This window comes from Patagioenas fasciata, chromosome 5, assembly GCF_037038585.1.
Source record: "Patagioenas fasciata isolate bPatFas1 chromosome 5, bPatFas1.hap1, whole genome shotgun sequence".
Lineage (NCBI taxonomy): Eukaryota > Metazoa > Chordata > Aves > Columbiformes > Columbidae > Patagioenas > Patagioenas fasciata.
In genome coordinates, this window is record NC_092524.1 from 15,181,474 (window position 1) to 15,194,008 (window position 12,535).

Below are 12,535 nucleotides of genomic sequence, written 5' to 3' on the forward strand. Positions count from 1 at the left end.
GCCTTGAAAACGAAAGTCGGCTTGCAGGGAAACACTGGTGCTTTAGGTGATTTGCAAACAAACAACTCTTCAAACCCCAGCGATTTCATCATGCCAAAGCCAGCCCCACAAGTAACGTGGTTTAGCAGAACAGCAGCACTGCTGCTCTCACAAAGAATGGAGAAGGTTCCTTGTAGATGTCTTGCAGATTTTTCAAAGAAAAGTAAAACCTTGGGCTAGATGCTGTTTCCCCAAAAAACTGATTGTGAGCCCTTTAATTCAAACCCAAAGTAGACAATCCAAGCATTAGCAGAAAACAAATAAATGAAAACCAAAGGCCTTATTTCTAGCACTGTTATTTGTGGATCAAGCCGACTTAACACGTCAAGAGTAATTAAGATTAAAAAATTAGCTTTGCGTTTAAAGGTTCACATATACCACTCTGAGAACGAACAAAAATAATGGGAACAACTTCAGACAAGCAAAGATCCTTAAAAAGAAATGCAGACGGTGTACATGATTCCAGATGACTAATACTGTAACTCAGAAGAAACGCTCAAATAAAAACGATTCTCATGAATCACAAGAGTCTTTTCCAGGAAACATTTTAATGATGACAAAGTCACATCTGTGTCACCTCTAAACAGCTCTGTCTCCTTCCAGTTTTCTGTTTACCCTTGCAGAAGAACACAACACTGCAGACATCAGGTTTTCTCATTTTCTGAAGAGCAGAGGCTCTGTTTTTAGTGAACTAATTTCAGTAGCAGATCTGTCACACAGACTGTGCATCTATTACTACTCAAAAGAGAACAGAGGACAGTGAGAAGGGCATAGAATTAAAATTATTCTTACAAATTTAAAGCAAAACTGTCAGCGTAAATCAATATGCCTTAATTTTATATGACCAGAGAGTAATTTATGCTAGAAAATTGCACATAACTAGAGAAACAGCAGAACAAACCCTAAAAATCAAATTATCATTTGAAGCATCCAGATCAAGGGCTCTGATTTTCAACTTACGGATAATTCAACTGCAGAGTAGCTTTTCAGCACATTTTCTCCTTTGCGAACTTGGGAATGTAAAGAAAATAAGAACAAAGAGGAGCGGACAGCTAATTTTAGTGCTTTTGGGCTAAAACAAAATAACAACAAAGAACCACTGAACCATGAAGCAGTTTTTTGCAGGTTGCTATTTCAGTTACAGCCCTCCTCTCCACAAGCCAATGCTGGAAAGAAGATGCCAGCTTCTACCCCATCAGAGTGACACAAGCACCTCACTGTACCCAGTGGGGCACACTGAGATATCTGAACTGCTTACATAATGCTTCTATACATTTTGCTGCACCCAAATCGCGTATTATAGTGAAAAAGAAAAGAAGAAAAAAGGCATGATTTCTTTAATTTCCTTCTCTCTAATTTGTTGTCTTCCTAGGAAGAAGCTTCACTTCTGTAAACCAAACCTGATTTGAGCCTTGCCCAGTGCATTTTAACAAATAACCTGAAAACTCACCCTTCTTGCGGCTTGTTATATTACATCACTGAAGCTTCCTAATTCTGAATTCTGAGCAGGTATGGAAACAGTTTTAAGGACAGAAATGAGATCTTAAGATCACAGGATAACTCATACTCAGTAGGACCTCAGGCGGTTTCTAGTCTAATGCCGTGCTCACAGCCAAGTCACCTACGAGATCTGACCACATTGCTTGGGCTTTATCCAGAGGACTCTTTCCCATTCTCTAAGAACGGAAATGGTACAACCTCCCTGGGCAGCTTGTTCCACTCCTTGATTGTTCTCATGGTGAAAAAGGATTTCCTTAGATTAAGTCTGAACCTTGCATTTTAATTTGTGTCCTTTGTTTCCCGTCCTCCTGTGCAAGTCCATCTTCCTGATGAACTTCCTTGTAGGTATTGGCAGGCTGCTACTATGTGCCCTTGAAATCTTCTCTTCTCTATGCTGAATAAGCCTAAAAAGATCTTAATTGTAAGATTTTAACCTATTGGTTTCAGTTAACAGTAAACAAAGTACTGAGACCACCTCAAAAAAACCTCAAAACTCTTAAAACAACTACGTGGTTTTCAAATAAACTCTAATCATCTCATTGGACGAGACTTTTAAACTCTTGTTTTCCAAGGTCAGTTTTCTTTTGTGTAAGTATTTACTCAGAACAACCCATCTTATGTTTCCAACATCATCAATATTATTCAAGGGTAGAACAAGTCTCCTAAAATTTAAGGATGAACGGGTTGGGTCTGATCACTGTTTCAAAATAAAGTCAATTCAGAACAGAGGGCACACATGGACGTCTCCCTCCTGAGTGGTTAATTACTTTAACAAATTTGGGCAACAAAACAGAAAGCTGAAACAGAAAATGCTATGCTGCCTTGATACACAGCAGCCACAGCAACATTAACATAGACTGGGTTAGGTTCATAATATTGCTGTTAAAGTTCACTCTTCTCTAAGGAGCTATGTGCTATTACTCTGCAACCTTCACAAGAATAAATTATGCTTTCCCAGCATTAAAGACCCATTAACATGACATAGGTCATGGGAAATTCCAACTTCAAATACTTACTGAATCCAATAGATCAGAGACCAAATCAGTATTAGAGTGAAGAAGAAGGTTACATTAACTAAAATAAAGCTCTTTGAAATGATGAAGTAGTTTTTCAGCAACTATGATAATACATATTTCAGTGGCTTAGACATCAGTGAAAGAATCATTTAGACACAATTTCACTTTTAGTCGTTTATTGGAACGCGTAACCCTCTGGCCTAATTCCAGATTTCTCAAATTCAATTTAAAATAAAAAATCATGTTAGCTTGAGCAGCCACTAATAACCTTCACCATACCACATGAACTGTTAGCTACAACAAGACACAGAGAGCAATACATCAGGATATTTTAAAACCATCCTCATTTTTTTGTGCTCTTCAGTTACATAAAAAAAGACTTGACAAACATACAATTATTTCTCTCACCATTTCATTCACCACATTATTAGCCAATTTCATTCACTTGTCCCTAGGAGACAAAGTCAGTATGCTTATTCTTGCTCATAAGTAAATGTTTAATTCCTTAAAAACATTTGCATTGAGCTAAAATCTGTTTCACTTAATCATCTTCAGCTTTACCTTACTTCTCAAATCAATAGGCCTAATCAAGCATACTCTGCACAGCTGAATGTAAAATTGGATGTTTTCAAATGACAACTACAATATTTTTACCCATAAACATTTTAGAAACTCAGTTGAAGCTACAATAATGTTGTGAAGCTAGCTTAAAAACAAGAGGGCTTTTTTAATAGACAACATAGAGCTGCAATCTTTCTATTTCACTTTGGTATTAAAACCTGAAGTTTGATGTTTTCAAGATTTTTTTTAAAACAAGGTTTCAAGAAATATTAAAAAAAATCATCACAAGACTTGCAAGAAAAGCTTGCCTTAACAAATATACACTGCCTCTCATAGATGATCACTACTCTGTCTGCCTTAAATTAATCTCAGATATATCTCTCATGTTATCAATGACAGCCATCAGGAACTGAACGACCATATGGATTCACACTAGGTATTGTGGAGCTCCACTGACTCACAAGCACCTCTCTGCATCAGCACCGGACTTGACCAAACATTTCTGCTGCATTTCAGGTCTCCAGTCAAGAGTTCTGTAGAGCTGTGTTGTCTACAAACAAACGTCGAAGGATTCTATACAGGATTATTTACTATGAAGAGTTATACTACACATAGGAACATTTGCTGGCTTTCTCCTCATCCCTTTTATTCTACTCTGTCCATCAGGGACCTAAGCATTGCTGCTGTGCTGCTGCTCCAAGATGGCTCACCTGCAAAGCTTGCTTGAGAAGCCTGCCCACCAGGATGGGACTCTGGGCAGACAGCAGGTGCACAATGCTTCCCCATTTTAGCATGGCAAGGAGACAAGAGCAGCAGTATGAACAATGGATTCTTCGCAACTTCTAGATGGGAAGATGCAGTTGGGCTTGCTGCATAATCAGCTAATAGAATAATTTTGTATAGTCATCTAAAACCACTGGTGCATTCCTTCTGCTCTCCCAGGATCATGCAGTTTGCCTTGCTGTGACTGGCAATGTGCTGGTCTTCAGTTCTTCACTCATCTCCATCCAGTAAAGCCAGGCTTGACATGCATTACAAAGACAGAAAGACAGAAAGACAGGAGAGAAACAATTGGGATTTTTTCTACATGTAGCAGAGCTTATGCTTTGAAAAAGAGGTGCAGAATGCAACTATTGACCACTAAGTCTTTTATTCATTTCTGCAACTCCGGTAGCAGAATCTCCCTGGGAGGAGTAGGGGAAATGTGCTGCTGCATCGCCAGAGAAAGGAAAAGATTATTTAAACATCAGGCAGGTCAGCTCTAAAATTCAGCTGAAAAGTTTGACACTGATCCAGGGGAAATAAAGTGCTACTGCATCTCACCTTGAGGTATTGCCCTTGGCTGAAGAAATGGTGACTAAAAAGCCATGTCTTCAGGTTTCTGCAGTACAGAAGCTGCTTCTCTTCAAAAGCAGGAGGATGTATAGTATATAGGAAAAAAGTGTCCTTGAGATAGTGACTGGCAGGCCTGATGCTATCGCCCAGAAGGTCCAAACAGACTGCAGACCTTACAGAATTTTCAAATGCCAGGGACACCTGCTTATAGCCACTGGAACACTCCTTTTCCCAAAATCTGGAGAAGGTCTTTTCTCTGAGAAATAATGCACTGAAGTATCCCAAGACAGATGATCAAACATACATTTTTAAAAAGGTAACAAAGCTGTCAGCAGACAATCTCTCACAGGTGCAGGTCCAGCATTGTGACAAATGTGAACAGTGTGACCGGCTTGTTCAGGTGTGCGGCGCTGGCTGCCCAGCAGCCACACCAGATGGCTCGCAGTAGGTCTACACAACAACAAGTCTCTTGGGCAAGACAGCAAGAAAAAGAAACAGGGGAAAATACACAGAAGCAAAATATCTCACAAAGAAGCTTCAGCTAAGGCATTTGTAATGATTACAGGCTGGCATGAGAGATCTCTGTTAAATAAACTACAAGTGAAAGCAAATTACCTGAACTGTTGGGAGATGCAACTCAGACAAATATAATAACTGTGGGTTTTCTAATATCAGTTCTCTAAAACCAAAGTATTCTTCTTCAATTATGCCTAGGTATATCTAAATTACACGTAACAACACAAGCACAACACCTGTATTTTTACTAATTCTGACATCTGTGTCTTATCATGAATTGAATTAAAAAGTACTATGTGAATGACATTAAAATAGCCTCACTGAAGAAGAAATCAAGAATTCATAGATTCATTTTTGTTAGCTCAAACATAAAACTAACTTATCTTCACCATTCCAAGTCTTTTAATGCTTTTTATGAATTTTCTCCCTGAATATATGCCAACATACAGTATTGAATACAAAAGAAAATACGAAAGGTAGATGGAATCCATTATTTTGTATTTAATACACTTATTTCAACAAATGTGTAAGCATACAAAACAAGCACATCACAATGAATCACATTTATCAAACATGAATAACAGGATTTCAGAATTTGTTCCTGATTTCTCAAATTATCAAAATTGAGTGGTTAGCCCTGTAATAACAAAAGAAGAGAAAGCAAAATGTTTCTCTTTCAGTCCCAGGACCCAGAGAAAGCACATGTAGTCTCACTGAATGGGAAGAGATGGTTCTGAAGCACGTTATCTGTTGCCAAAAAGATAAGCAGCAGCATAATTTGAAATCCCTGTAGTAACACAGGTATCTAAAAGAAGCTGTCAGTAAATAAAGTGTGAGGTGAGAGTACAGGCAAAAAAGGTTGAAAGAGCAACCTGGAATGTATGTTTAATTTCAGCAGTGGTACGTCAGTAGTCCCTCACGTATTTAGCATTACTAAATTTGAAGTCCTCAGACAAAATGACTTTACTAGAATGCTCTCTGGCATGGCATGCTGAGCACGAACTCAACACAAGTGAATAATTGCTCTTTTCTCACTGGCTTTCTGCCAATCTGACTGCAAACAGAGACCTCACACACAAAACCAGCCATCCTTGAAAACCCTGAATATCGTGAGTCCTGGTGCACTCCTGACTCATTTGGCTACAAGACTTTGTAGATGTCTCCATGTACCACGCCGAAAAGCAAAACAGGACACTCTACCATCCTCGTTTGTTGAGGGGATGGGGGTAGGACACGTTATCTCTCAAACATGAAAGACACTAAATTCACATCATATCCTATTTCATATTTCTGAACAGCTTCTCAGCTAAGCTAACACAATTGAATCTTAAGATTATTAAATAACATCACCATAATTCACAAATGCCGCCTTAATCTTTTTAAATAAAAAGACACAAGCATTTTGCTTTTCATGCTCCTCCAAGCAGTTTGTATCTCAGACTTGCTGTGGCAAGGGAAAACAGAGACAGCGAATTAATCCTCTAAGACTTAATGCAAACTGCTGAACCAAACAAGAGCCTTCTATTACTCTGTTCCAAGTATTCCCTCATTTTCTGAAACTGCAAATCTCAACATTATGTTCTGTTTAGGAGATTTTAGTCTAACATCTAAACTGAACACAAAACCAAACCAAACAAAAATGAAATTTTACACCTGACCATGGAAATGCATTTCTACAAGTGTCTGCATTTTTCTTAGCCTCAATTCTGAGTAATGGAGGTCCCAGATACAAATACTGAGTAGAATCAGCAGTACCAGAGAGGAAAAAGTCTTAGAGATATGCAATGAAACTTAAAAAGTGACTGTCATCGCAGACTTCCATTTACTCATTTGTTTAAGGTTACTTCTATTTCCACATGATATAATAACCATGAAATAATATTTTGTGTTCTTTTAAAACAGAATTAAGAATCAAACCACAGCAGGTGCCATGAAACAGCAAAAGAAAAGATTGTGAATTTTTATTTTCTGAAGACTGGCAACATCCCTCCCACCACAACCTGTGACTTGCATTCCCAATGAAAACATCAGATTCACTGCAAAGCAAAAAAAAGCTCAAGATCACTGATAATACAACTTATGCTCTCAAATACCCATATCAGTGTTGGGAATAAGAACTGTTTTAATAAATGTTCTCCTTGTCCAACAATCCACTCAAGACCATGAAATAAAGGGTAGGATCAAATAAAGGCTTCAGACCTGAATCAGTTCTTCACACCAGTACTTGAGAGACTTCAGGTGAAAAGATTGCCTTTTGCCAACTTCTCTAAGTATAAGATGCCTCACAAATCCACATCCCTTATGTCATGTACCGTATCATGTTGGAGCAACCAACAACACACTGCACAAAACCTGTGTGTTTGTCCAAGCTGCCAACAGCCAACGTGAGAAGTTACTGTAATGCTTTCCAGACCTCAATTCAGAAACACTTGAACCACTTCTATGTTTGCACTGGCCACAAAGCACCTTCACTTGCTCTGGCTGTATGCTAACTGCAAAATGGACCATATTTTTAGGAAGCTGAATTCTAAGAGCTTATATATATATATATATATATATATGGCAAGCACATAAGATGGAGAATCAGGATGACTGTTCTCTTCTCCAGCAAACACATTACTTTCACTGGTATTTCTCATCCACTCAGTTTTCAAGGTTTCCTGACGGCATGAAAGCAACTACAGCACATTGCTCCCCAGTCTGATGTGTTGAACTGACCAGTGCAGGTACCACAGCTGAGCCCCGGGAAGGGCCAAGGGTAGGACTCAGGCTCACGTAACGCCACAAACATCGCTTGAGCTCAGCCGGATCGTGTGCGGCCAGGTGGAAAACTTGTGCTCGCGCGGTATCGCGGCAGCCTCAGTGATCCAATCCGCTGAGCCAACTGGAAAGACGTCAGTGGCAGGCACTGGAGGAGAAGAGCCATCTCCCTATGTGGTTCTCATGGTAAGGAAGAAATACATTTAAACCAAGTTTTTATAATGTTCCCAATAACTAAAAGCCTGGCAATGCTTTCCATCTCACTTCCTGTTCTTATTTCCTCACAAAGTTCCGAAAAATTCTTGTAACTGTGCTCCCAAAAGTCACAATGTTTTTTTGATAATTGTAAACCAATTACTGTCTATATTTTTATAAATACAGCTACTTGCTCTAAAAGTGAGTGCTCCTTTTTTCATTTTAATTGCATTACCACAGTGAGTAACGCATCTTTAGGAAAATCAGGATTCTTTCGTTTCTGTTTTATAGTGGTTAAATCCTAAGAAAGAAGCAATAACAGATCAAGAAGTCAAAGGGAAAAAATAATCAATCCACTCTTTGCTATTTCTGGAATTTACTTTTGCAACTTCAAGTCATAAAACTCTTTCCCAAAACTACCAAAGAAAAAGGGTTTCTCTCCATCCAAACATTAAAAAGGGGACCAAACAGAAAAGACATAAGAAGGGAATAAAAAATCATATCCCATGCTTGCACCCATACAGAAAACAACTTACAAACTGCAATATCTTGTCATATACAAAAAACAACAGAATTGCATATTTATATGCACCTGCAATGTGTCTTTCATAGAGCACTTACTCAAATGTTGGACACCACAATACCTCTGTCTAGATCGGAGTGGCTGAAATCTGTTAGATGAAGTTTGTTAGATGCCTTTCATCCCTTCCCCCTCATACACTCTTGTGAGTTCCAGCAGAGCCTGGTCTTTTTTAATTTTTTCTTTCTACAGAAATAAACTAAAGTGTCAGGTCTTCAAAACTTTGCATGGTTTCAAACTTTCAAAGTGTGAAATCAACTACCAGTGGAGGCTGCAGGTAAACCTCGGCAACTTAGAAAAGCTGGACAGAAAGGATTTCCACTCAAGTGATCACCAATAGCAAAACTGGCTATTTAATGCTTGCTAATTTAACACTTAAGAGCAAAAACATTATGTCAAACAATGTTCTGGAAAAGCAAACACGCTGTAGGAACCCCTTACTGGCTACCTAAGCACTCGTTACCGAGGAGGGGATTGTTCACATCAGCTCCACACCTGGGAAGAGCAGGAGGAGCGGGAAAATGGGAGCTCAAGTGGTAAAATGTAGGAAGTGGCATTTTTGGAACCAAACCTCTAAGGGACTATCCATTTTTTTTCTCTCTGATAATGCAATAATTTTTTAAAATTGTAAGGTTTATATTTGCTTTTTCTATTATTAAAAAAAAACCTGCAAGGCATCAACAGGAGCATAGGCCTCAGTGATCTTTCCTAGTACCTGATTACATATGATATTCTTCAAATTTATAGAGACCTCAGCAATCAACTGCCAGAGAGACTAAGAATGAAACCTTTGGCAGGTTTTGAAACAGGAGACAGTTTAACAATTTGGTCCTCACAGGATTAGATGCATCATTTTTACTTTTTCTTCTCCTTCCTCTTCCTCCTTTCACAAACAATTTCTGTTGGTTGAACGCTGGCACTGGAGCAAAGGCACAGACCATACTGGACCACATATAAAAAACACATACAGAGTTGAGAGGTGGCTTCTCCCTTTGATAACTTCAGTTTAAACTAGAGGCACAAGCAGCCAACAGGCAAAGGAGATGAGCCACCAAGTGGGAAGAGAAACAGGTACCTGTCATTTAGCAGGCAACCCAGTAAACCAGGCTTTGAAACCTGCTGTGTGCCATGGCACAGCAGCAGCTTTAAGCACCACAGCAGAAACACAGGTTTCTCTCTTTTCTGAATCTTTTGTTAAACAGTAGCTTTAGAGTAACTTACAGCATAAGCACAAAGGCCAGAAAGACTGGCAGGGTTCACAGCTTCAATGACTCATTGATAAATGAAGGCTGGAAACATCAGACAAATGAAAACAAACATCATCAGCGTAAAAGCACAAGCCAAGTTCAAAGAAAATCCAAAAATCCTTAAATTAAAAGCCGGGAGAAGCAGCCTGTGTGCTGGCCAGAACAGCACTTGATGAGTTATGGCCCTACAGTGACACATGAGTTTGAAAGGACTAATGAACAACTCAATAAACAGGTAGAGTTGGAAACACTAAGATCTCTCCTATTTCATTCATCTGTAGTACACTATCCAGCAGCCCAGCATATTTTCCAGCTACATAATGCATGCTGCCTAATAAGGAGTAACTTTTTGGAAGTAACATTCTTAAGAAGAAGAGACAGAAAAACAATGAACTAATGAAGTCATTTCTACTAATACAAAAAAGTAAACAATTAAAGGGAGTGTCCCATCAAATTCCTCTGAGGGTAACCTGAATGGTATATTTCTCCTTGAGTTTCTTCCTTAAGATTCCACTGTTATATAATAGAACCTGCCAATAAGATTCATCAACACAAAAGAAAAAGGATACATAAGGTCAGGAACTTCCGGTGCAAATGTTACTTAAGTTCTGAGTTCAGCCAGGTAGAAAAGAATCTAACCCTAAATCACCATTTTTGCATTATTTTTCCATCCATACAAGGAGGTATGAGATTTATTTGCAGAGGATGCTGTAGACTGATAGCTTTGTTCCAGTTCACTACAGTGTCTTATTGATTTTCTCTCGTTTTAGCCTGCATTGATTTGTTAATCCCTTCTCTGTAACAGTTCTAATGACAAATAGAGAGTGAAAAACAGCTTGCTTTAGGGCCTTTTCCACCAACCTCTTGCTTCAAACCATATTTTCACTTGGATTTGGAACAGGGCCATGCACATACACTGGTGTAGACCTGATTCACCTCAAACTAGGATGGGTACCTTTTACATTGAAACCTTTCTATTTAGGCTCCTCATGGATGAACAAGACAACTGAGACAACATCAGTGAGGCAGAACTGGATTTCTGCAGTAAGTTGTCACCTTCCAAGGCTGCTGCTCACAGGGGCTTTGTCTTAACACCAAGCACGTTTTTAAAGCAAATCTGAAGTGCTCCCCGTGGTTGGTTAGCAGACATTACCTGCATCGTGCATGTGAATGGCACCAGTGAAGACTCATGGCATTTGTTGGTGCAAAGAAATACTTCAGAGGAGCAATAAGCTGGATCACAAGCTGCCCCTTAGCTCAGAGTGAGTTGCAGTCATGGTGCACTGTTGTTACAACAATCCACGCAGGATGGGACCCAGTCAGTATTTTTAATTTAAGAAATAGAGTATGAGCATATGCAGGTCACAGAGTTAAAACAAGATAATTTCGATTAGTCATTTGGATATTAATAGATAGGCTGATTAAATACAGCTGCCAATTTGGTCTCATTGTTAGGGCCACATTACTGACAGCTCATGCGTGTATGCATAAGCCATGGCTACTGCTGCAAGTAGTTTTAGTCTCTCTCCATTTCCCCAATACCTCCAAGTGAGGTATTCATTTGGAATTGTAACTGCAACATGCTATCAAATGGAAAACAGATGTATGAATTATGAGTATTAAGGCTTCACCCGCACTCACATTTACACTACCTCGGTCACAACATTCTGTGTGGGTCTCCAACTCCTGACTTCATCCCATGCCAATTCTCTCCTACTTCACCAAAACTGTAGGCAAATCAACACTTCCTGGGCTCCCACACAGGTTACAAAGCAGCCTGACCCCTGGCTGCCAGCCCAGTGCTACACTACAACCCCTGCAGAGCAATTCTTGTCATTTTAAACCAACTCTCACCTGAAAAAGTGATAACTGGAAAACCTCTAGTTTGTATTCACACAGCATATGCTTTCTGGCACGCAAAGGCAGTGCGAGAGTTCTCCTTTGCCATTCACTTGGTGTGAATTTGATTTCCCAGCTCCCTTTCAGCAATACCAGCTGCAGAAACTGGTATGGGTGATGGGAAGCACGCTTCTGGGAACAAATATCATCTCTTCTTTGCTTTCCAAAAATTACATACCTAGAGCTGGTGATCTAGGCTCTGCTTCTGACCACAAAGAGTAGAAGAAAGCAAAGCTACTCATCCTCTCACCCAGTGTTAAATAGCTGAGCTTCACCGAATTGTTTACAATAAAATTGCAACTAGGTTATGGTTTTCATGGGGCAGACTAATAATTTCCAGAGTAACCTCTGCTGCCTAACACACTGGTATTCCTAATTTCCAGAAAAGGCTTTGCTGTGAGTGTTAAATGTGTCTCTACCCAGGCCATAAGATACTCTTTACAAACCACAGTCATGTCTTAATGGGATTTTTAAAAGTACAGAATAAATGCGATGATAAAAACATTACATTTGAATTTCAGTAGTTTGTTATTGCTCTCAATTTCCTGCGAGGAGACCGACAGGGAGAACCAAGTGACCTAAGAAGTAAATCCCATTTTCTCATTTCCTGTGATATAACTGTAAACTCCTCTCAATCTTGCAGCATTGCCAAGATTAGTGTTATTCTCCTACACAGGGGGTGCAGATCACACAAACACACCTCATCTAACACTGCATTTGTATTTCGTATGCAGAATGCAGTTTCATTCTTTTGATACATCCTGTTTGGGTTTCTTTCCCACTAATGATAAATTCAAGAATTTGGTCTCTATTTTCATCCTTAGCTGAAATGTCTCATTTGCACAGTGAGTTGTACTCAGAATCTACTTCTCCATGATCTTTATTTT

At 39.2% G+C, this 12,535-nt stretch overlaps 1 protein-coding gene across 6 annotated transcripts in view; it reads right to left on the reverse strand.

The window, feature by feature from the left end:
* The window catches only part of SERGEF (secretion regulating guanine nucleotide exchange factor), a 156,583-nt gene that overhangs the window by 103,705 nt on the left and 40,343 nt on the right, over nt 1-12,535 (reverse strand). The window contains exon 10 of one of the 6 annotated variants that reach the window (XM_071808975.1): nt 2,883-4,137. The exons of the other annotated variants lie outside the window; for them this stretch is intronic. Coding sequence (XP_071665076.1) covers nt 4,114-4,137 — 24 coding nt within the window. The 3' untranslated portion in view covers nt 2,883-4,113. Of the gene's footprint in view, nt 1-2,882; nt 4,138-12,535 lie in introns of those variants that run through there. 6 annotated transcript variants of the gene reach the window in all.